Genomic DNA, 25,120 nt, shown 5'->3' with positions numbered 1-25,120 from the left:
GAGAGTTTTATTTTTTTTTATCTTTTCCTCTTCTTGCCTAGTACAGACATCTGACCTGCAAGTCTAAGAGTAAACTTTCTAGGATTGTGTTTTACAGTTTGGCAAGCAAAATAGTTGGCAAACCCTAAAAGTCCCTGGGTGTGCGTATTACTGGAAGGATGAGGAAGACGGCGAGGGGTATCCAGGCAGACAGCTTCCTTCCTCTCTTCAGCCGGTCTGAGCCTTTGAACTCTGAGAGGTGCTGCATAGTCCCTCCAGCAACCAAAAATTTATTTGAAGTACTCCTTTCTCCCCAGTGCCGCCAATATTCTGAACTATACAGGTCAACTGATGAGATTTTAAGCCACAGACACAGGCATGAGCTGTATTTAATGCGTAATGTAACTAATTGCTAGCCTGTTTCTTATCTTGTGGTTTCCTGTGTTTGGTGAGACGGAAAATTTCTATCCCAGTAAATAACAAGAAAAGCACTCAGAGACCGCAGTACTCTGCTAAGGCTGTTCAGTTGTTGTATGATTTCCGACAGCTGAAATTTTGAAAGAAATTGTGGCAGAAATCATGGCAGTATAGAATGTGGCCATTTAATACAGATATAACCACAAACAAAATGACGTTGCGCTGAGCACAGGCGTGTGTACGTTATGTACAGATACCGAACTGCGTGATCTAAATATGTAGCCGGCGGCAGGAATTGATGGGACTCGGAAACACCCGCACAATTTAATCAATTGTCCCCTGTATCATTTCTGACTGATAAGTCCTGATAAATCCGCAGCAGTGGATTTGTAGTCAGATCGCAATCATGTGATCATCGTAGTCATAGTTACAGTGACACTGTGCCGCTGTCTCACAATGATACAGAAATCTTTAACAAATCCGTGGATCCAGACTATAAGCCACATCACTGTCAAAATCTAATCACTTGGTCATTGTGTCATTTCTGACCTTTCCTGAAAATTTTATCCAAATCCGTTATTCTGTTTTCAGTAATTTTGCTCACAAACAGACAAACATATGTCGATCGTCACATAACTCCACCACATTCCTTGGCAGAGTAATGAAGCTCTATTCTATTCTATTCTATTCTATTCTATTCTATTCTATTCTATTCTATTCTATTCTATTCTATTCTATTTTCAATAAATCTGCTGCTGATTTGAAACGAGCTACACCAGGACACAGTTTGCCCACTGTGTTTCTTTGTTACAAATGACACCAGCTGCTACACAATACCCACGCACACACACACACACACACACACACACACACACACACACACACACACACACACACACACACACACACACACACACACACACACACACACACACACACACACACACACACAAACACACTGTCAGGGCTCGCTGTTTATGTTCATGAGATGCAGGATTGCAGTGGCTCCTCAACACAGCCTACTTTCTAACTTACTTTTTATCAAAAGTGGCGTATTTTGTTTTATTTGTGAATCACGTGATAAAGATAACATGTTTGCATCGCATTTTACGATATGTGACCATTTATGACATGAGGTGCAGCCGAATTAAACCTGAAATAGCCTCATAGAACAGAAAACTGATGCAGTCGTTTAAATGACTTCACCAACGTTTTTTTAAAAAAATGATTATTTGTTTCTACTATCATCGTGCAAATTCAATAAAAGCAATAATCTGCGACCACCTGCAGATTTGGGTTCATGTTGCGCTGCTCGGCACCATGCAGACAACAACGTGAATTCCTAGACAAGTGTCTTTGTGTTTGTTATGCTTGTCTGAGAACGGCACAGATGTTTCAGAGCTATGAGACTCTGGCTAAGACTGTAGACATTAATCACCACACTGTCTGATATGTTTATTTTCCACTCAACCAATTCCTTTTCCACTTTCTGCTGCTGCACATATGCGAACCACAATAGGAGGTGTGACTGGATTGGAGTCCAAGACACTGAGAAATAGGGCCAAAGATCATGATGCACGAGGAGGGAAACACCAGCACCCTCATTAAGCAGTGAGAAATCCAACATGGGACTAATTTGAAGCAGTGCAGCATATTTGACTGGTCAACAGCCTGGCTTACCACTACAGCAGGGGGGGGTATCTCAAACACTTTCCTCTCTTAGCACACTGGCTTATATTCCTTCAGCATAAACAAGCCTGATTAAAAAATAAATGGGCTTCAGCACTTGCCTAGCAGTTGCAAAATTTTACAGCTGATTAGCCAGCAGATCAGAGAGAGAGCTTCAAAAAAATGTGTGGTGACGAGACAGAAACAGTGTGAAACCTCTAATGTTTATACGCGGACTACAGCCAGAGTCACACGGTACAAATATTTTAACCAAATAAATATAATTAATTGATTGTAACAGAGTACATGCACTGCAATAGCTGACATATGGCATTATGGCAACATGGCAATATTGATAGTTAACTATTCAAAATCTATTCATCTCATTATGAACTGATAATAAATAGTCCATATTTAAATACAAAAAAGAGAAATGAATGATTTAATGAATTAACAAGCCTATTGTGGTCAAAGGTCTAGTGTGGAAATAGAATATAATATTTTGAATTATATTTTCATTCTTGTTTCATCACATGTCGTTACAAACAGACAGAGGGTCTTTAAGATTTTACATGTGTTTTCCATGGCCACCGTAGACTCTTCTAGGTGTGTGGAAGGTGAGGCGAGAGATACTCTAGTTCAACTGGAGATGCCATTAAACTGTTCGGTCTGAACTGTGGAAGCATACCATTAAAACCAGTTAGCCACCACAATAAAATCATGTGCCTAATATCATGTAGATCCCCCTCATGCTCCTAAAATAACTGTAAACCACTGGGGCATTAATCTCTGGGGTTGCCCTTGGGTGTCTGGCACTGGGATGTTGGCAGCAGATCCTTTGGGTCCTTTGGGTCTGTGCTTGAATCTAGTGGGATCATACTCAATATAAAAGATGGACACAAGGACTATGATGTAATCTATTGGTTTGTGAACTACTGCTGTGAGGTCTTAAATCTGTCATTTGGCCGTCCCCATAGTAGTGTTTTGAAATACATAACGAGCTAGATGTGGGTCTGATGGGAGAACTTGAGGACACTTTAAGTATTGACATGGTAGCGACCTGAAAAGCACGAGGTAGCTCCGTTCTAAAACATACTCTATTTTATCATCTGTTTTACTCTAAATTGGGCGACAGAAGTGGACATCATGCTCAATTCCAAAAGTCTCGAAACTGGTGATAAAATTCATAAACCCTTCGCAAAATGTTCACTGAGGTAACAAATCAAGGTAAAGGTAAGTAGAGTCGTTTTCTCATAAACTTAGAATACAATAAGACTTCTTTTTGCAACCTGAGGAATTGCCCCAGGTGAGCACTGTCGCCTTGCAGCTAGAAGATCCCTGGTTCTCGCCCCAGCCTGGGATCTTTCTGCATGGAGTTTGCATGTTCTCCCTGTGCATGCGTGGGTTCTTGCTGGGTTTTCCGGCTTCCTCCAACAGTCCAAAGACATGCTGACGTTAATGGATGATTCTAAACTGTCCCTAGGTGTGAATGTGAGTGCTCTTGTTTGTCTCCATGTGTAGCCCTGTGATAGGCTGGTGACAGGTGTCCTCTGTTTTGATCCTAAGTCAGCTGGGATAAACTCCAGCCTCCCTTTCCAAACCAAGAGACTACATCCATCTCATATATGTGTTGTATGATTGGGATCTAGCTCATTTGGAGGCCAGGTTAATGCTTTGGGCTCTTCACCTGTGAGTGGTTTCATTGTTGTTGCTCAGCAGTGTATTATAGCTTCAGTTGGATCCTGGTTGGAGAGCTTTGTTACACACCTGGCTATCCCTTTGTAATATCAATATACAATATCAATGTCAATGTCGTTTTCTAGCTTCCCTCTTCGTCTCTCTCTCTTTTTGTGTGTGCGTGTGTGTGTGTGTGTGTGTGTGTGTGTGTACCTGCAGGAGGGCTGGGCCAGGATACTGGGAAACTGACACTCTCCGTGGACGCAGTAGTTTTTGTAGTGATCTGGACAGGGGATGTACAGGCCGCGGGCCAGTTCACTCCCTTTTTCCTTTGCTGTGTAAACATACACACACACACACACACACAGACACACACAGACACACAAAGTCCATAATTGTTAAATACCTGCATACTTGGGGCCATCTGTGCAAATACATTAATGTACTGTACAAGAAAGACATTGATTTTGATAAGAAAAAGAAGATATTAATAATAAAAACCTGTGTATGACAATGGATAAAGAGAGAGAAGTGTCTGATTCTGATTCCTCTATGAGTGACAGCACATGCTATTTGCTAATCTACCAATGTTACAGAAGCACTCACCCGGGAGGTCGGTCCGAGCGAAGGTGCTATCTCTTATGCCGTCTCCTGGAAAGGTCAAAGACACATTAAAGCTGATCGCAGGTCACTGTAACCTCTCCTCTAGCTACAACCCCATCTATTATGTGATATTCATTCAAACTGGTTGCAGCTAGAGAGGACCGAATGAACATTATCATCTCAACAAAGGGTTAATACGGTGTTAGTACCCGTGTGCTTAATGTGTACAAATGTGACCCATTCTCTTCAAAAATCAGAGGCCGTCTCCCTTCCTGTATTATCCGGAACAAAGGGGAGAATGGAGCGGAGTCGGGTGGAAAAGATCAGAGGGACTAATGCATTTTTGCTCACCTTAGTGACGGTGCATCGAATTCTTCTTTTCACAATGGCTAGACAGAATCCTTCAAATCATTATCATTTTATTGCAATTGATTTTTTTCAGAGGTCAGTGAATATATTCCCACAAACTGAGATTGCGAAAGTATTTTCACAGATTCATGATGCAAGAATTGTGGCAAGAAATGTGTCTGGATCTGCGACTTTTAATTTCTCATTTCTTATTTTTCTTTTTTTTTCTATCTTTCACTGTGTATTTGCTCAATTGTAGAACACCACAGGCACAATAACAGAAACGAAACAAAGAAGGTTTTCGATGAGGTCAGAAGCTCAAGCCTTGTATGTATGACATCCACTTAAGAAAAAGCAAACAACAAAAAAAATCTAATGAATTTTAAAACTATCTGGAGGCAAGGTGTTGAAAATGGAACACACTGCAGCTACAATAATACAACACCTGATTATATGAGCATCTATATCTGTTGTGTTAGTGCAAGGTCATCAGTACTTTTTTTGTTGAGCTACTGCAGCAAGCAGAACTACCTCCAGAAATGTAAAACTGTTTCATAATGATACGAAAAGTGAGACATAAACCAGCAGTCTAAATGGCAAGAAGCCACTCTGAGTCCTGGCTGACATGAAGTTTATTTTCACATTGTTTGAATCCCTCACTTTAACGACACGTGTTGCTCTCTTCACTTTCTCTGATTGGAACAGAATGTGTGGAAGCGTGAGCAAATTGATCAGGGACCCACAGGCTGAATACAGATTTCTATTTGTGTTCCAGAGCTAGTTAGCTTTACTCTCCATTACTTTGCACAAGACCTGTTCATGCTCTGTGGATGCAGAGCCAGTAAAATGCTTTCAAATGTACTCATATAATTAAGGCCACTTAATTGTGATGTGAACATGTCCCTGAATTGCGACCATGGATAAGTCTCTGCTCTGCTTTCCACCTGATGACACTTTCAGCCTGATCTTAAAGCAAAATTATATATATAAAAAAAGAATAAAATAGCTGGAACAGACCTTGAGTACATTGAAATAAAATTAAATGCACATTCAAAAGAATAATTCTTATGTGCTTTTTCTTCTCCTACATGGATTAGCAATATGACTCAGTTTATGGATTTAAGCACAGAGATTAATAAAACAACTTTATCCCCTGAAATACCGCACCAAAATAAAAGATACCACACTAAAAAGGGGGGATTACCATTCAGTAAAATTATCAATAGAAGTGGCAGCGGAGGCGATGTGGGGTTTTGAGGATTATCTTTGCATGCTGTTTCAAAATATGATTGAGTGAAACTTTCTATAATTATGAAATGTGGCTGGAACTGCAGCTGGAGGCAGATATAGAATCACGGTGTCTGCGTTTAGCTCTGCAAGAGGCCTCATTTGCCTCCATGTCCTTACGTCGACGTGAGGTGAACACCTGCTCTGAGAGAGATTGACGGCTTCAGCTGTGTTTGTGAAGGCGTTGTTGAGTCAGTGCACGCATGCATGTGCGGCGTTCGAGTGTCTGACCTTGGCAGTGGCCCAGGTACTTGACCTCGATGCGCTCCTGCTTCTGACAGGATGCCTCTTTCACCTGGCAGGGGTTGTCATAGGAACGGCCGTCTGAGGCGCACACCGGGTTGAAGCTGATGTGTGAACAGTCGATGTTGCAAACACACCTGAGGAACAAGAAACGGTATTAGAGTGGTACACTTCCTGGTATTTAATGTACTATCTCTGCCAAGGTCTAAAAAAACGTTATCTGGAATATTAATGAAAATGAGAGCGCCATCATCCCAGAGAGATTCATGTGTGAGTTTGAGTCCAAGAGGCAACTCAAATTCATCCAGGGATTAAAAGTGAGACAGCTTGCACTCAGTCAGGATGCTGGACCATGCATAGTAATCCTGTTCAGACTGGGCTTTGGCTCATTCAATTTGATACAATAGCAAATGGATTTAACTTTGCAGAAAGAGACGGTCTGCAATAAAGGCGTGATTGATAAATGTTGTGCAGAAAACAATAAAGGAAGAATTGTAGTGAACAAAGCTTCACATTTTAGTCTTGCAGAGGAGACAGCACAAAGAAGAACACCATTCAAGTTGTCAGATGTAAAATTTATTTTAGATAAGAAGGAAAACAGTCTAAATTGAAAATAATGAACTAATACTATTTTAGTGCACACTGAGCTAGTTTGTTAAGACAAGCATTATGACAACTGAACAGCTTGTTTGTGGTATCACACCAGGCCTTTTGTAATATCTTTCAACAAAACCCACATGGCTGAAAAATTCTGAAAATGATCTTGATGAAGCTGAAGTGTAAAACTCCAACAGTCATATCTGGTGTATTACAGTCACACGTTGTTGCCTGCATTATATTTAAAGTTATAATCACCTGATTTACTTAAAATGTATGCATTTATTACCGACAACAGATGCTTTCCTTAGGTACAAGATGTTATGTTTAAATGTTAAAAATGCTTTTGTATATAACTGTAACAGCCAACATCTGTAATACGTTCAGATTTGTCAGGTTCAGTTTTCTCTGCATAATGAATCAGTTACTTTCTTCCATAACGCTGATGTTTCTGCTGTGTTTTTGTAACAGACTGTGATGCATTTGTTTCTCCGAGAATCGGGAACTTACTTGATGCTTTCAGCTCTTGCAAATTAACCGGCCAATTTGTTGTCGCACCACAATTTTTGATGAAATTTCGGTGCGAGCTGTTTTGTGCTTGTGTGTCTGTGTGGGTTCCTCCACATGCGTGACATCTGCATAAATGACGCTGAGATTGAAGGACCACGTATTCCTGTGTGCATGTACATATTGGTGTGTGTGTGTGTGTGTGTGCGCGGATAATGGCATATGTGTAGTGTGACCCTTAAGTCTGTGGCAGGCCTGATCAGCAGAAATTACACCCAGATTGCCTTCCCCAGAGAGTTGCTGCTGAGTAGCGCTGAACGCAAGATTCTGTAATTATAAATCTGTCATTATTCTCCCGGTGTTTTCATTTTCCCCTGGTGCCAAGCTCTCGGTAAAGCACAGGCGTTCAGCTGTCTTACAGCTGCATTTGCATACACGCCCACGTGGCCACCCACCAACACACAAACGTATGCCCACACACACACACACACACACACACACACACACACACACACACACACGCGCAGACACCTTCGCAATCAGCCATGATGATTCGTACTGCTGACATTGATGTTGATTGAAATGCCGCGCAGCAAAGCGTGGCGGCGCTCAGCTACTGTTGTAATGATGGATCAGCAAAGTAAGAATGATGTGAAGAAAGGCTTTGTTATGCGGTTGTGTAAAGGCTGGCAATATCCGAAATCCAGCATGACACTGAAGGTGAGCTGCCACAACTATGAATGGCCTGCCACTGCAGAAGGTTACGCAATGAAACCGTGACACCGTGATTTAAAATGTCGTTCCACTGAAATTATTAAACAAATCCTTTCTCTCTCTCTTGTTTTTTTTTTTTTTTGTCAATTAGGCTCTGTAAAAATGACAAGAATCTACATCGATGCACAACCACAAACCCGACACTAAGTCTTTGTGACATTTACTGGCGATTGATTCAGCTGTCAAAAAAAACCCACGTCTTTTCAGTGCTCTCTCAGTCAGTGTATGCCTGTAGTGTGTGTATGTGTGTCAGCCAGTGTGTGCCATCCACCCCTCTCTCGGTAGTTAGCTACGTTTTCATATATACCAAGTTTTCAGCTGAAAACTAAATCCTAAACTAAAAGAAACACAACTCTGTGCACTGTACAGAAACTCATGAAGTCCTACAAGAGAATGCATAATACATGGTGGTTTTATAAAATGTCCCCATGGCACTACAGCTGTTGCAAACCTTTTAAGAAGGAATGTGCAAACTGAGAGCTGTAAATGCTACTAAAAACTACACTGACCACTAACTCATCCCGGTAAAAGCCCATAGATTGTATGGAATAATTGCAAAAAACAGCCAGGAGGGGGCAACTCCTGTGGTTGGACTCCTATGGACTCCAGTTCTTACTCGACCTGGTACCTTAGAAAACATTTTTCTAAAGAGTTTATGGTCTTATGTGCTGGTGTGAAGTCTCCTTTAATCCAGCATGAGGTCTGTTTTGTAAATTACAGTCCAAGTTACAGGAAAATAAAAGATGAAGTAGCATATGCTTTATACCAGGGACGCTCTGTGATCAACAGTTACCGTATCACTATGTGTAGCTTCTCCAATCAGATCCATTGCTCGCTCATTTGGTCTCATTTCAAAATAGCAAGATAACGATGAATAAATTCCAAACTCAGGGTTTTCTAACTGTGATCCACAAGGATGACATTATGGTCGCTAAGGCCATAATTTATATCCACTCTGAAGATAAAGCTGTATACTAAAGCCTTAAAGTTCTATTTGCGGCTATATGGCATTGATAGAAATACCTATATTTAGAATACTCACTTAAAGCTTGGGTAGGCAGTATTTGTTTTCGGCATCATCAGGCAAAAATCCCATTCTAACCTTTTTAGGACATTGTAATTCAGTTAATGCACAAGGAAACTAGGCTTCTGCACCTGTTACATTATCAGAATAAGAGACAGGAGATGGTAGTCACTCATAGGGTTTTCAGAAGAGAATCTACATAGTGACAAAGTTCAGGGTGAGATCAAGATGTGGTGGCACAGTGAGTTAGATGCAGGATTTTCACTGAGGAGAATGGGGGTTGAATCCTCGTAGAAGTCACATATGGATGTTGACTTTTAGCCTGATTATCTTTGCATGTTTGAAGCACGTGTAGAGGGGCAAAGAACAGAGAAAGAAGCATGTAGTTTATATACAGAAGTTTACAAAAATTTCTACGTACTGCAGCTTTAAGAGGTAATTAATAGCTGTTAAGCAGGATTTGTATTTGATTGAAAAGTGAGGAAATGACATCTTTTAGTGACTGTCAGTCAAGTTTGTACTTGAAAACTAAGCTTAAATCTTTTTACATTGCACTGAACCATTGCATTGCATTGTTACAAATTTTTACTTCACTAAGGAGGCGGAGCCTCGGCAGAGTTATGTGGTGATCAGCGTACGTTTTTCTGTTTGTCTGTCTGTCTGTTAGCAACATTACTCAAAAATGTACAAACGGATTTGTATGAAATCTTCAGGGAAGGCCAGAAATGACACAAGGACCAAGCTCATTAGATTTTGGAAGTGATGCGGCTTATGGTCTGGATCCAACAATTTGTTAAAGATTTCTGTGTCATTATGAGATAGCGGCACGGCGTCACTGTAACTATGACAACAAGTGAACACTACATCAGCTGCGTGCTGATGATCACATGATTGCAATCCTACTATAAATCCACCGCTGCAGACTTATCAGGACTTATCCATCGGAAATGACACAAGGAGCAATTGATAAAATTGTGGTGGGATTTTTTTCTGAGTCCAATCAATTCCCACTGCATATTTAGGTCACGCATTTCGATATCCGTACATAACACACACATGAAAAACAAACGCCTGTGCTCAGCGCAAGGTCACTTTGTTTGTGGGTACATCTAAATTAAATGGCTACATTCTGTAGTGTTGTGATTTCTGCCACAAACTTTTTCAAGATTTCAGGCATAGGAAATGATACAATGACTGAGCAACCTTCGCGGAGTACTGCATTCTCTGAGTGCTTTTCTTGTCCTTTGTATGTAGATAAGTACCAAATCCTAAAAGGGATAGATGCACACCCAAGCTCCCAATGTATTTAGGTGGCTGCAGATATTCCTCAATCATGACTCTAACAACAAGCCAAAATTATCTGCATAGTGAGATATAACTGCAGGCAAGTGAGAAAAAATATTTTTTGTAATTTGGGCTAACCTTTAAAGATTATACAACACAGACTTTAATTTTGCAAAAGCCACCCTAAAGACGAGATTAGGCTTACAATTAAATCGTCCACGTTATCGTAAAAGTATCTAAATGAGAACAGTTTTCGGATGAAAGGAAGCAGCGAGAAGAACTGAGGAGCTAAGAATCAAAGCAGTATCTTAGCACTCTTAGAACTAAAAGGAAACTTCCACACATCCACTGCGTTAAAAAACTGAAATACAACACAGACTTAACATCACACACGTGTACATGTATGCATGCACACTACCATCACCAATCTCCCATCATAGAGGAGCTTTCAGAGTCTTGTCCATCCCGAGAGGCCGCTGTTGGTCGGTGGCTGATGTCTCAGCTCCATACATTTTTAATGAGGCCTCTCGCTTTCTCCACAATAGGCAATACACCACCAGACTGCAGTGCGTCAACACATCCCAGCGCTACCCGCAGACAGCCGTGCACAAACACTCATCCACACGTTCAAGACAGCTATCGCTTTGTGATAATCCTTGTTTTCCCCCCTTCTTCTTCTTCTTCTTCTTCTTCTCACACACACCAAATTGTTCCTTCACACATTCCGCTGAGAGGTAGAGAGGGGTAGGAGAGTGTTAAATGAAAGTTAGCGTGGTGCGTGTGTGTGTGTGTGTCGTGTCTGCGTGAGAATACTTTCTTAGCAGGATGTGTCGTATTGATTAGTTCCCTGCGATTTCCCTCCCATCAAAGCCTCCTCACCTCCAGACTGTCTGCGGGCTCCCAGCTGAAAAGGCCACTTTACACACATTTCAACACTTACATACACACAAACTTACACACAGGCCAACCTATCCACTGACTGCCTCGTGTTGTGTACAAATCCTAAGTAGCAAGCCTCATTGCAACTCAACATAGCATTGATTTCCTTAATCCTTTGCCTCAAATTTCACTGTAATCCTTTGAAAAACTGAGTGAGAGGAAAACAGACAAACGGGGAGAGAGACAGAGAGAAGCACGGTGAACAAAAGACTAACATTGAAGCAGAAAGATAAAAAAAACAGAAGAAAGACAAAATAGAGAATAAACATCCACAAGCACACAAATACACACAGAGCAAAATATACCACTTTGCTATGTGGCGATAAATGTTATGAGTCCAGTAATCATTGATGGATCACTGAATGGGGATACTTGGCGCAGACAAACAACGAGGAGGCCACAGACATCCCAAAACATCGTACAAGTGCTCGATCAAAAAACACATCCAAGACAAAATGTCATCACAAAGCAGAACAATCTATATAGAGACACAAACACATTCTCCACTCAGGTGACTGTGGTCCTCATGAGCTGGATAACACAGTCTGGTACTCCCATGTGATACATACAGTATAAGGGGTAAAACACCCCTGTATGAAAACAGCAAAAATAGAAAAATTTAGATAGATGAGTGAAAGTGTGTCGCATTAAACCAGCTGGGAGCTATCAGCACAATGTACAGATCCTTTTTCTGACTTTTACACATCAGGACCCAAGAGGTCAAGGTGGTGGTCGGAGGCTGTAGGCGCAGATTGACAGCCATGCTTCCATCAGTCTGCCCCAGGGCAGCTGTGGCTACAAACGTAGTTTACCACCACCAGAGTGAGAATGTGTGAGTGAATGAATAATGGATCCACTGTACACGCTTTGAGTATGCCTTAATAGAAAAGCGCTATATAAATCTAATCCATTATTATTATTATTATTATTATTATTATTATTATTATTATTATTATTATTATTATTATTATTATTATTATTATTATTATTATCATTATCCATCCATCCATTATCTATACACCGCTTAATCCTCAATAGGGTCGCGGGGGGGGCTGGAGTCTATCCCAGCTGACTCAGGTGAAGGCAGGGGACACCCTAGACAGGTCGCCAGTCTGTCGCAGGGCTACATACAGAGACAAACAATCACTCTCACATTCACACCTACGGACAATTTAGAATCACCAATTAACCTCAGCATATTTTTGGACTGTGGGAGGAAGCCGGAGTACCTGCAGAAAACCCACGCATGCACAGGGAGAACATGCAAACTCCATGCAGAAAGATCCCAGGAAAGCCGGGACGGAACCAGGGATCTTCTTGCTGCAAGGCAAAAGTGCTAACCACTACACCACTGTGCAGCCCTATTATTATTATTATTATTATTATTATTATTATTATTATTATTATTATTATTATTATAATTATTATTATTATTATTATTATTATTATTATTATTATTATTATTATTATTATTATTATTATTAGGCCACAGCCTCTGTCTGAAGTAATGGTTAACAAGTCTACCAGGAGAAGCAAAATGAACACAGAAAGACCCAACACTGCCACAAAGCGACACAAAACAACTACAGAGATGCAAAATGACAGCAAAGTGATGTGAAACAACTACAAAAAATTTACAAAACTCAAAAACACAATGTAAAATAATGACAAGTGTACAAAAACAACTTCAAAAATTCATCATGAACAACTATAAAAGGATTCAAAACTAAATTGCCTTTTGCAACATGACCACAAACAGAAACAAAACAACTACAAAAAGACTCAAAATGCCCTTAATGAGCAAGAAATGACTGCAAGGAGATGGAGGAGGCAAAGCAGCTACAACAGCACACAAAGTCATACCAGACAAAAACAACTACATAGATACACAGATGGCTACAAAGAAACAAGTGTAAGGAGATACAAAATGACTACAAAGGAAAGCAATACCACAAAACAGATGTGAACTGATATCAAAGGAAAACAAAACCACCACAGAGAAAAGCAAAACTACAAAATTCATTCTTTGTGTCTTGCTTCTACGCAGAAAAGCCACCCTTTGGTGGGAATGGTATCTGGGGCTGGCTGACATGTCTACTGGTTCACTGTGTATATATATATATATATATATATACACACACACACACACACACACACACACACACACACACACACACACACACACGCACACACACACATACACACACACACACACACACACGCTACCATTCAAAAGTTTGGGGTCACTTAGAAATGTCCTTATTTTTGAAAGAAAAGATAAGATTAAATTAATCAGAAATACAGTCTAGACACTGTTAATGTGGTAAATGATTATTCTAGCTGGAAATGGCTGATTTTTATTGGAATATCTATATAGAGGTACAGAGGAACATTTCCAGCAACCATCACTCCTGTGTTCTAATGCTACATTGTGTTAGCTAATGGTGTTGAAAGACTAACTGATGATTAGATGATTAGAAAACCCTTGTGCAATTATGTTAACACATGAATAAAAGTGTGAGTTTTCATGGAAAACATGACATTGTCTGAGTGACCCCAAACTTTTGAACAGTAGTGTGTGTGTGTGTGTGTGTGCGCGCGCGCGGGCATGTGTGTGCGTGTGTGTCCATGCATAGACGCGGCTGAAGAAAAGTAAAGGCTTTTACCTTGCCTTCTCTGTGGCAATTCATTGAAATTTCCTTTTGCTCTCCACAGAATGGGCTTCAATAAGGACATGAGTGCAGGCTTTGAAAAACCGTCGCTCTTTTCTCTGGTCTAACCTAAGCGTTCACACAGCAAGTGTCCCTGCAGCTCCTTCTCTATGACTGGCTCACTATCTGCTCCTCCTCTGCCTTAATTCTATCAACACCGATGGGTGCTATTGATGGGTTTGAAAGCATGGATTTTTGCGGGTAATTACAGTTTTACACCACAAATGGATCTAAATGGGTTTTTGTGGCACTATTGATCCCTCAGGGGCAAATTGGTCTTTTTTTTTCTCCTGCTGCGTGCCTCCGGAGTAGAGAGGTGGAGTAAGGATACCGAAGATCTTTACTACAGCACGGACAGGCGCGGTAGAGTTCAGCCACAAGAGTTTCATCTAACATGAATTACACAGAAATGTACACACACAGTGCATATTCTTCCTTTCCTGAGTCGGTATGAGAGGGAGAGGGATTTATTTATGGTGAATCATAAATGATGACAAATAGAATCAATGGGACTTTGTTTGGGGAGAAAATGGGCTGAAATAGCAATTTTCTCCTGACCAGGCAGTTCAGTGAAAGTCACAGCATCATTTCTAAGCATATTATGAAAATAACCCTTCATTATAGCAGGCTGGCATGCATTCCTTTATGTTGTCAAATTGTATAAAAATAATAATCATGTTTTAAAAAAAATAAAAGCATCAAAATATGAGGAGCATACTGATGGATTTCAGTAAGGCAGCAGAATATTGCTGTCGCCATCAGCAGCTCCAAATGTCTTGTGATTTGTTTGCTGTTTGGAAAGTGAAGCGCTGTTTGCAGAGGGTTTTGAGAATGCTTTGAGTCCAACCTGCTTCTGAATTGCCTCCCACATCTCAGGTATTTTTCGGTGATTTACATAGGGTTGTGTTCGCTGACTCACTGGTGGCTGTTTCCGCTGTTGGAAAAGCAACCGAGCCAATCAGAGCATTTAAGTTGTGATTATGAATGTGGAGGTTTTATTCCGGCATCAGAACCAGAAAAACGGGCACAAAAATAAGCACTAACAGAATATACACGTTGTTGCCAAGTTGAAACCTCCTGCCATCCTCACAATAATGGCCAAACTCAATCACCTGCAATTGATTGAAACCGTTGCTTGTTATAACCTGCATGGTGTTTCATTGTGGAACACAAGCAACAATAACAGTCGCATGCCACAATATTTTTTTGTCGCTTTTCTCATCAGGTCTGACAAATTTCTTAATGTCTTCCATTTTGTTGACCCATGGGACTATAGAGCGGCCTTCAGTGCCCAACAAACATAGTAAAAAAGAGGAATTACATACTTAGTGCTGTCAGATGGAACTGTTAAGTTGGTCTCTGGTACCTTACTGATCACCTGTGTGCTATAAATCAAGATATAATTGGTTAGGTTCTTGTAGCCACATCTGTAGGCCAAGCTTCAGCAGGAATTTGCGAGTCTGCGACTACCTGACGTGACAGTGACCCTAGAGTGCTAAAACAATGCACCACTTTCACTTTGTATCTGACAATCAAATGGGAAGCCTTTTGTATTTGTCTGGTAAATACGCAGCAACAGCAACAGCCGCTTAAATTAGCCTTAGAGACCACTTCTGTAGAAAAAAGGGCAGCCAATGCCATGGTTGAGTATTTCCACCTTGAGATTGTGTGTACTGATGACAGTCTCGAAAACACATTTATACTATGGAACAATCCTGAGGAACAAACCCTGTCAACTTGCAGGTGTAGCGCTGCCGAAGTGCACCTGAATGAAGCTCCACCACTTTTTTCTCCAAACATAATATATAATAAACTCCTAAATATTTAAATGGTAAATGTTCTGCACCTACACTACCGTTCAAAACAACATCATGTTTTCCATGACAACTCACACTTTTATTCATGTGCTAACATAATTGCACAAGAGTTTTCTTATCATCAACTAGCCTTTCAACACCATTAGCTAACACAATGTACCACTAGAACATTGTTGCTGGAAATGTTCCTCTGTACCCCTGTGTAGATATTCCATTAAAAAAACAGCTGTTTACAGCTAGAATATTCATTTACCACATTAACAATGTCTAGACTGTATTTCTGATTAATTTAATGTTACCTTCACTGAAAAAAACTGCTTTTCTTTCAAAATTAAGGACATTTCTAAATGACCCCAAACTTTTGAAAGGTGGTATATGAGGTGCTTTTCTACCTTAGTGGTTAAAATGTGTTTCTCATTCACCTTTTTAAACCCCGATAGCGACAGAACTGCCATGCAGGGTGCTTGCCTGCCACTGTGAGCAACTTTAACTTTAGTGTCTTGCCCGAGGACAATTCAGTGTGGAGGGGGATTGAACCGGCAACTTTGCAATAAGCGGATAATCCGCTTCACCACCTGAGCCACAGCATTTAGAGATCCCATCATTATTGAAATGCATCTCATGCAACAGAGTCAATAAAAAACAAACTGAATGGTCAAAGCTGTACTGGCATTTCAGGTGTATTGATTATTAAACAGCTTCAGTTCATGCATTAAGCAACACATAAGAAAACATTCCACCTTAGAATGTTCTGGTAGCCTTGGAGCAGCGCAGTGAATTGACTTATTTTTTTCTTTGTATCTAATGTTAACTTGTGCAGATGAAAAGGCAGAAAACCATTCTTTCATTCATCATTCACTCTGCTTTATTTCTGATGCATTCACGCAGAAACATTCTACAGGCAGCCTGTTAAACTGGAACAGCTTGTGCTGCCTTCACACTGCCTGCAGAAAATACAAGCTTGCTGAGCTACATTTTCAGAGTCTAGCCTCTTCACAGACTGCATCTATGACCCCCATTAGAAGATCATGGCCTCTGTCTGCACTGCAACTTTTCCTCAGAATGGATGTTTTGAATGCGGCTTCATTTACTTGCCACAAGTAAAGAAATCATCAAGAACTAGTGGTGGAACGTGAATTTAAAAAAAAGTATTGAATTAATTAGAGGCTTTGTAATTAATTAATTGTGATTAATCACATTTTTTGTCACATAGCAATATTTGACACAATAATTAAAGTTTTTCAATTCAAATAAATGTTGGTTGACGACTGAATCGATGAACAGACATGTACGTGAACTTAAAAAACAAAATGTTTACGTTTCATTTATCTTTATCTGTGCATTTTTCATCTGTCTACTACATTCACAGATTACTGCAAACTCAAAGTGCAATTATAGCGATTATATTCAGCTTTTTGCAAACTCAAGCACTTTCTTTTTCTTATGGTCTATAATGGGATGGCTCCACCGTTTGCCGGTACCAGGACTATCGTGGTTAACGTTAGCTCTGGTGCTAACAGCAACATGTTTTGTATTGAGGTGATACTGTCGGCTTGAAGTGCTGCGGTGATAAGAAAACTCTTTGTTGCACAATTTGCACACAACCACACTTTTATCTGCCATCGGGAAGATTTTTAAGAGAACACTTTCCGCCCAACAAGCTCAATGCGGTCTCGTCTTTCATCGCTGTTCACCAAACTTTTTTGTGCACTGACATCACTTAGTGCATCTTCTTCACAGACTTTAGGTGCATTACTGCCACCTACTGGGCTGGAGTGTGCATCAGTGTTACCATTGTGCCAGAAATGAGGGAACTGAGAAAGTTGTGATCAAATGTGTTATTTTTTTACCATCTTATTTTTTCTGCAATTAATTAATCGAAATTAACGCAATAAAGTCCCAGCCTTAATAATAAGTATCTATCTATCTATCTATCTATCTATCTATCTATCTATCTATCTATCTATCTATCTATAGACTTGCCACTGTAGTAACAGTGGTCACAGTCTTCTTCTTCTTCTTCCAAGGTGGTTTATGGTTTGAACCTGTACGGCTGAATTACTTCAATACTACAACTTCCTCTTGTGTAGCATAGAGTAGCTTTACAGAGTTTGAGCGGAGTCAGAGGTGAGTTGGTGTGTTCCAGACTGAGTGAGTGCTGAGAGGTGGATGGAGAGAGAGGCATGCAGGGACTTCAGAGATTGTGAGGAGAACAGTGTAGAGTTACACCTAAGCCATTTTAAGGTAGGAGGGGATTATTTTCATGGGAAAAAACTTCTAAATATGTAACTTTTGGGGGTTTAATCAATGACTTTAAAACTGGAAACAGGAGGAAACAGCTACCCTAGCTCTGTCCAAGGGTAACTAGATCTGCCTTCCAGAGCCTCAAAAGCTCACAAACGAAGGAGATAATTTACTTTCTCCAAATAAAAATGAAAAAGGTAACATGCACACAGATTTCCTATAATGTTGAACTGCTCCTTTAAAACTTGGCTCAACTTGTCGAACTTTAAGTGGGTTGCTCTCAGTAACCTCTACGGCAGCTTCAGTGCTGCTTGAAATAATAATAATAACAGTGTCAATATGAAAAAAAAAGAAAAAACTCCTGTGAAACAACATAGCTAACAAGAAATAAATGTCAGGCTGAATAATGAAGTGAAAACAAAATGCCACTTCATTCTGAATACATCCCGCATATCCTAAGCAACAGCAACACTGCATGGATCGGCTAACAATTTACAGGAGAATATTATTCACTAATCTGTACTGTTTGTGTCAAATAAAATACAATGCATTGTTACGAACACACCACTTTCCGGTCACCTGCTCTTTGATTACATCTCTCATCTCTCTCTCCACTCATTGTTTGATTAACTGACGGTTTGTTTGATTAAAATCGGCTGCTGCCTGATTGGAATAACCTGTCATTTTAATCAAAATGATCTTATGCTGCACCAGTTGTTGGCTGCTGTTTGATGAAAATTACCTGCTGTTGGGTTGCAATTACCTGTTTGATTATTTGCCAGGAACATTTTTATCAAAACACCTTGGGGCTTTTGAGGGATTAAAGAGTACTTGCAGTTTTCCATTTTACAAGAAGCGATCACTGAAATATTCATATATCTGTTTATGTCAACTACTTTTTTAACGAGATGCATTATTGACTTTGGCTGCTGCGCTAGTCCATTGTCTCCTTCCCACGTTATGTGCTGTGCAATTTGTCTTTATTTCAGGTTCTGCTAAATATGCTTGAGGCTCCTTTTTGCGTAAATGTTTTCACTTTTCTGTGCACAAACCACTGACAGCACACTGTGACCTTATGAATTCTCCCTTTGGGTATAAAGAAACTGTCAATAAATCAATTACTGCGTTTTAGTAGAATATTAAGGTGCATTTGTGGAAGTGGGTGGCATCGGGAGAAGTGGACTCCAGCTGTTTAGTATTTGCAACAAGGCTCAGAATGCATCATGAAGCCGGTTCTTGGCATTACGGTTATTGCACACCAGGGTACATTATCTTTCCATTACATCAAGCAGTTTGATAGAGTCATACTCTCAGGGCACTTCTAATTTCTAGCGGTACATCTGGGATTTCTTATAAGCGCTGCCTCCTTTTTGCTGATACCAGCTGATGGCGTTCCACACCAGATCAGTACCGTTGGTTCATTTAAACCTCATTCAGGCTGTACAAAGCCTCCATCTAATTGGGTTCCGCACATGCGTGTTTTTATGCACCCCCGAGGATGTTTTTAGTGCTGCTTCCTCACTAATGCACGTGGGCGAGCCAAAAACACATTACCTGCATCCATCTCATCTGCAATAAATGGTTAAATCTATGACCAACGTTATTTCATCACTGAACTAGTTTTTCTTGTGCGAGTCAAAGTCATTTTTGGCCTGACACTGGCAGGTCCTGTAAGGATAGTAATTGGATTTCCAGAATAAGCGAAAATCTCCTTTCTCTCCCTGCCCTGCTCTAGTAATTGAGGTTAAATGAAATGGTCAGCCATGCACTAAACCTCAGTGGGTGTTCAGTGGCGGGTGTGTGCAGGATAAAGAAGAGCTCCAATTTAAATTCTTTGTGTTCAAACTTACTAAAATGCTTCAAATAACAAATGCAGGGGCTATTTTTTGATTGAAAATGTCAAAGGGTTTCGAAATAGCACGCCTGGTTTCACATGGTTTTGAAACAAAATGGCAGATTCGATAATTTTATGGGGTGTGTTTGTTGCGCAAACTAACCAAACGTCCTCGGCGTCCACATCGCACTCTGCCCCAAACTGGCAGATGTCACAGGTGGATGTCTCCTTCTGCCCAGTCTCAGCTGAGCCCTCTCCTCCTAAAAGTGACAGAAAGAGACAGAGAAAAACATGTTTTACACGAGTCTGACTTCCAGCTTCTTGTGTGTTCTCCACAAGCCGGCAGGTTCATTCAACAGGGAGGACAAATGTGTAACAAACCCTGTATCGGTGCACCTCTCACAATGCAACGTGACCGTGAGAAATCAGCCTTGGACAACTTTAAGTGCATTTACATTCTGCCATATCCCACCATAATCCCACTGAAGCTATCTCCTTCATCCATTCACTCTAACCCCCTTCTTCTCCACCCTTCTCCACTCCCTCGCCCGACTCTCATCTATCACTCTCAAATCCCTGCTGATCTTTTCGGAGTCCCTCTTTTATTTCATCGTGCTGATTTTCTCGCGCTGTGAGTGCGACGACTCCTTGGCGGCGGTGTGGGTACTGGCGTCAGGCTTATGGCGGCTTAGGGACCCCACCAGTGCATATCACGCCTCATGAGCGGCCGAAGGGGAGAAGGAAGGGGGAAAAAAAAAAAAAAAAGCAATCTGGCCAATCTCAAATTGCATTCTCCTACCACAGAGGACTCCTTCAGACTCTGCACACTTTCACTCCTCCTCTGCTTCCCCCCCTCGGCCCTCTTCTCCATTAGACACGCTCTATTTTTAAACTTACTAGGGCCCATGAGGACAACTTGGGAAAAGAAGACGAAGAGGTGGAACTTGGCATCATTTCCCCATGTCACATCTATAATCTCCCCAACACACACACATTCACAGACACCCACTCTGCTGCCACCATGCATTGCTCCCTTGTGTCGCGTCTTTCATTTTCCCTTCTGAAACTTTTGTTATTTCTTGTGATCCCTTGCGACACGCTGGATTGAATTGGAAAGAACTCTTGTAGAGAGGTTTAACCTGATTTTCTGCTGCCAGTCTTACGTTGGGTTTGACTCTTATTTTAAGGTCAAAGTCAGTTAAGTTTACTCTGACTGTTGAATCTAGTTAGCATGTGACGTGCCTCATCCATAACTCTCTGCTTGGATTTTGTTGCTGTTGTCTTAGATTATCCCAACAGCTTCATTCGTCTCTTTCGACTGTGTCCAAAACCACAATGCAGCCTACAAGGGGGAAAAGTTCCTTTGCCGAGGATGTTAAGCTCCTTTCATATGTCCTGCCTTTGCTTTTAGTAGTTTTTTCCTTTTGAAGCTGTGTCTCAGGCTGCAGGTGTTAGAAGGCAGCCATGGCGGAGATGCAGCATGTCCTCTGAATGCTTAACATTTACTGGCACGTGGAAATAAATATACATTCTGTACTCACAGCTCTACCTTCAGGTCTGAGGACTGGCAAGACTACAGGGCTACAAGGTGTGAAGATGAGTTGGTGTGTGGCCAACTAGTGGCTCTTGAATGCCAAATAACCTAAGTATGCATGGAAAAAACATCTATCTATCCATTATCTATACACCGCTTAATCCTCACTAGGGTTGTGTAGGTCCTGGAGTTTATCCCAGCTGATTTAGGGTGAAGGCAGGGGACACCTGGACAGGTCACCTGTCTATCACAGGGCTGCATATAGAGACAAACAATGACACTCACATTCACACCTACAGACAATTTAGAGTCACCAATTAACCTCAGTATGTTTTTGGACTGTGGGAGGAAGCTGGAGAACCTGGAGAAAACCCAAATACACACAGGGAGAACATGCAAACTCCATGCAGACAGATCCCAGGAAGATGGGGATCTTCTAGCTGCAAGGCGACAGTGCTAACCACCAAGCAACAGTGCAGATGAAAAAGACATTTTCAGCAAATATACTCATATACAATGTTAAAGGGACTTTAAGTTCCACTGCAGCTTAATTTGATTCCAAGAGTTCTTGAAAATTTTTCCAGAACATAATATTGTAATAATACTGTAAACATAAAGTAAACCAAAACCAGTCATTTAATCACAGTGTTTTGTTTACTTTTAATTACTTTAACTCAAAATGTTATTTTTTCACTAAAAACAAAACAAAAAAAAATCCTGGATTTCTACAAACTTGAGCAATTTTGACTTAAAACGAAGAGTTGAATGAATGCACCACTTAGTATTCACTCAGCTCATTAAATTCCATTAAGAAACAAAACAAGCACATAAACATACTTCCCAGGATGCACTTTAAGGGAGACTCTACTTTTACACAGTTTGAAGAAAACAGACGTGATGGAAACTCGGTGTGTGTCTTAATTAAGTAAACTAAGCAACTTAATTTACTTAAACTTAAGGTTTCATGAATTTAATGTTAAATTAAGTGCCAGCTGTTCCCATTACAAACAATTAAAATAATTCTAACCGTGATCAAGGCTCACGTTGAATTCTGTCCCTGCACACATAGACTGCATCTCACTGTCACTGGCAGCAGCTCATTGCTTGTTTTGTACTGAACACAACATCTTCATTTGAAGTTCTGCATTGTAACTGAAAAAAAAACTATCTTTAAACTGAGAAGATATTTCATGAGTATAAAGATCGGCCAAACAGTTGGTTCAGCTTAATATCTTCAGATTAAGTTTGTTTAACTTAACTATTGTACTTTTACAATTTTAAAAACCATACAAGGACTTTGAACTAATTCATCAGCCTAAGTGCAGAGAATGCACATTTACAAGGCAGCCAGGGGATATTCATATACCTTTCATATAGGAATAAACTTGAAATACGTTGCAGCCCTTTTGCACAGCGATAAAGTGAAGGCATTTTAAAAATAATGTCCGTTGTTACTGCCCAGAGGAAAGGAAGCTATAAAGTGAGATCTCTTCTTTGTGCAGATCGTTTCTCCTACACATAATTGAGCTCAAGTTAACATCAATATGACATTCTGACCATTTTCTCACACTTCTTCAAATCAGCTCCGGAGAAATAGCCTTCGTCTTGTCTCAGCCAGATCCCAGTTCAAGATCTAAAAAGCTCTTCTTTTCTCTCACTGCTCTGCGCTTTGTTTGTCTGAAATAATCAGCTCTTGAGCTAACAGTCAGATCCAAAGGAAAACTTGATTGGCTTAGAAATGAGCCTGCTTGATATCAGGAAATTGTTTAAAGTCAGTATTTTATCTGTTCTCAGAGTTGTCTCACTTCTAAGATCTACACATAAACGTCACTTTCTCTTTGATTTGTCACAACCACATTTCACATGCCTTCTAAACAAGAGCAGAGCAGATGTCCTGCTGGGCGCCTCGTGAAGCTGGAGGGAGGGTCATGGGGTCACCAGAAATGTCAGGTCTCATGCCAGCATGAATGCTGTCACAAGATTTCATGGTGATCCAACTAATATATTTAGAAATGTGCTGCTTTGGACGGACAGTAGCTGCTGACAGACTGACAGATCTTTCACCTTAAGGAGGAAAGGGAAGAAGAAGCTGAAAGCGGTAATCACATTTCTTAATTCTTAACACATTCTGGTAATAAACACAAACATCCATTTTACTTTTTATTATTTAAGTATTTGAAAAGTCATTTTAATATTCCCACTGGCTTATCTAAAACAACTCAATATACTGAAGCCCTGTTACCCATTTCTAAAACACTACTGGAGGAAGATAATTAGGGCTCTGCTGTTATTTCAGCACATATTTTTTATTTTCCTTTTCGGTGCACATCTGTTTGGATGGAAGGTTTATTCACACTTCTTTTAATTTTATTCTAAAGGGTTTGTGCATGATGTGGCACGGTGATGTTCTGGTTAGCACTGTCATCTCACAGCAAGAAGAAAGCCTGTGAAGGTTTTCCTCTGCAGGTGTTCCAGCTTCTCCCACAGTCCAAAAGCATACATGGTAGGTTCAGCGGCCGTGAGTGTGAGTGTGCACGGCTGTCTGTCAGTGTTAGCGCTGTAATAAAAGGGTGACCAGTTCAGGATATACAACACCTCTCACCCAACGACAGCTGGGATGGACTCCAGCAACCTTCTACATAAAGCCAGTATAGCTAATAGGTGGATGGATTTTGTTTATTATGAGAGATTTACATTTCATTTATAGTCCCACACATTTTGTCATGTTTTTGAAATTAGTCCCCTCAGACAATTTATCAGATATACACTACTGTTCAAAAGTTTGGGGTCACATAGAAATGTCCATATTTTTGAAAGACAAGCAGTTTTGTTCAATGAAAGTAACATCAAATTAATCAGAAATACAGTCTAGACATTGATAATGTAGCAAATGATTATTCTAGCTGGAAACGGCTGATTTTAATGGAATATCTCCATAGAGGTACAGAGGAACATTTCCAGCAACCATCACTCCTGTGTTCTAATGCTACATTGTGTTAGCTAATGGTGTTGAAAGGCTAATTGATGATTAGAAAACCCTTGTGCAATTATGTTAGCACATGAATAAAAGTGGGAGTTTTCACAGAAAACATCAAACTGTCTGGGTGACCCCAAACTTCTGACATCAGACAAGTTTGATATCAGAAGTGGAAAACACTGAAATCTGAATCATGTAGTTTTTTTTGTCATGCCAGTTTAGTCATTGCTCCATAGGGCTGTTAAGGAGAAAACTCTGAGAATTCAATGAGCACAGTAAAAGAACCGCTTTTGTTGTGATTCTCCTGTTATTCTTAAAACTGGACGGGATAATTTGTCTGAGATTGATTTATTCTTTCGCTTCTCGTTTCTCTTAAGGACTGTTTAGGAGAAGCAGGTCAGAATTTAGTAAACTCCGACTACAAAGTTGATGTATGTCTGATGAGACAATGAAAAGACAGAAAAGTTTTCCTCAGAGTGGGGATTTGTACATTAAGTACCAGTGAAGAATTTCAACACAGTTTTTCTTCATTGATTTCTTCCCCCCCCTATTTTCTACATTGTAGAACAAAACTGAAGACAGCAAAACTATGAAGTAACACAAATGGATTGTTGTAGTGAGGAAAAAAAAGTTTCACAAAAGCTAAATATGTTTAA

At 40.3% G+C, this 25,120-nt stretch overlaps 1 protein-coding gene across 1 annotated transcript in view; it reads right to left on the bottom strand.

The window, feature by feature from the left end:
* The window catches only part of tmeff2a (transmembrane protein with EGF-like and two follistatin-like domains 2a), a 152,699-nt gene that overhangs the window by 8,694 nt on the left and 118,885 nt on the right, over window positions 1-25,120 (bottom strand). The window contains exons 5-8 of the mRNA XM_055015400.1: window positions 20,117-20,213; window positions 6,211-6,359; window positions 4,348-4,392; window positions 3,955-4,075 (exon numbers count right to left, since the gene is read on the bottom strand). Coding sequence (XP_054871375.1) covers window positions 3,955-4,075; window positions 4,348-4,392; window positions 6,211-6,359; window positions 20,117-20,213 — 412 coding nt within the window. The remainder of the gene's footprint in view (window positions 1-3,954; window positions 4,076-4,347; window positions 4,393-6,210; window positions 6,360-20,116; window positions 20,214-25,120) is intronic.

The sequence above is a fragment of the Amphiprion ocellaris genome, chromosome 11, assembly GCF_022539595.1.
Source record: "Amphiprion ocellaris isolate individual 3 ecotype Okinawa chromosome 11, ASM2253959v1, whole genome shotgun sequence".
Classification (NCBI taxonomy): Eukaryota; Metazoa; Chordata; class Actinopteri; family Pomacentridae; genus Amphiprion; species Amphiprion ocellaris.
Note: the sequence above shows the minus strand (reverse complement) of the source record. Positions and strands in the feature narration are given on the sequence as shown.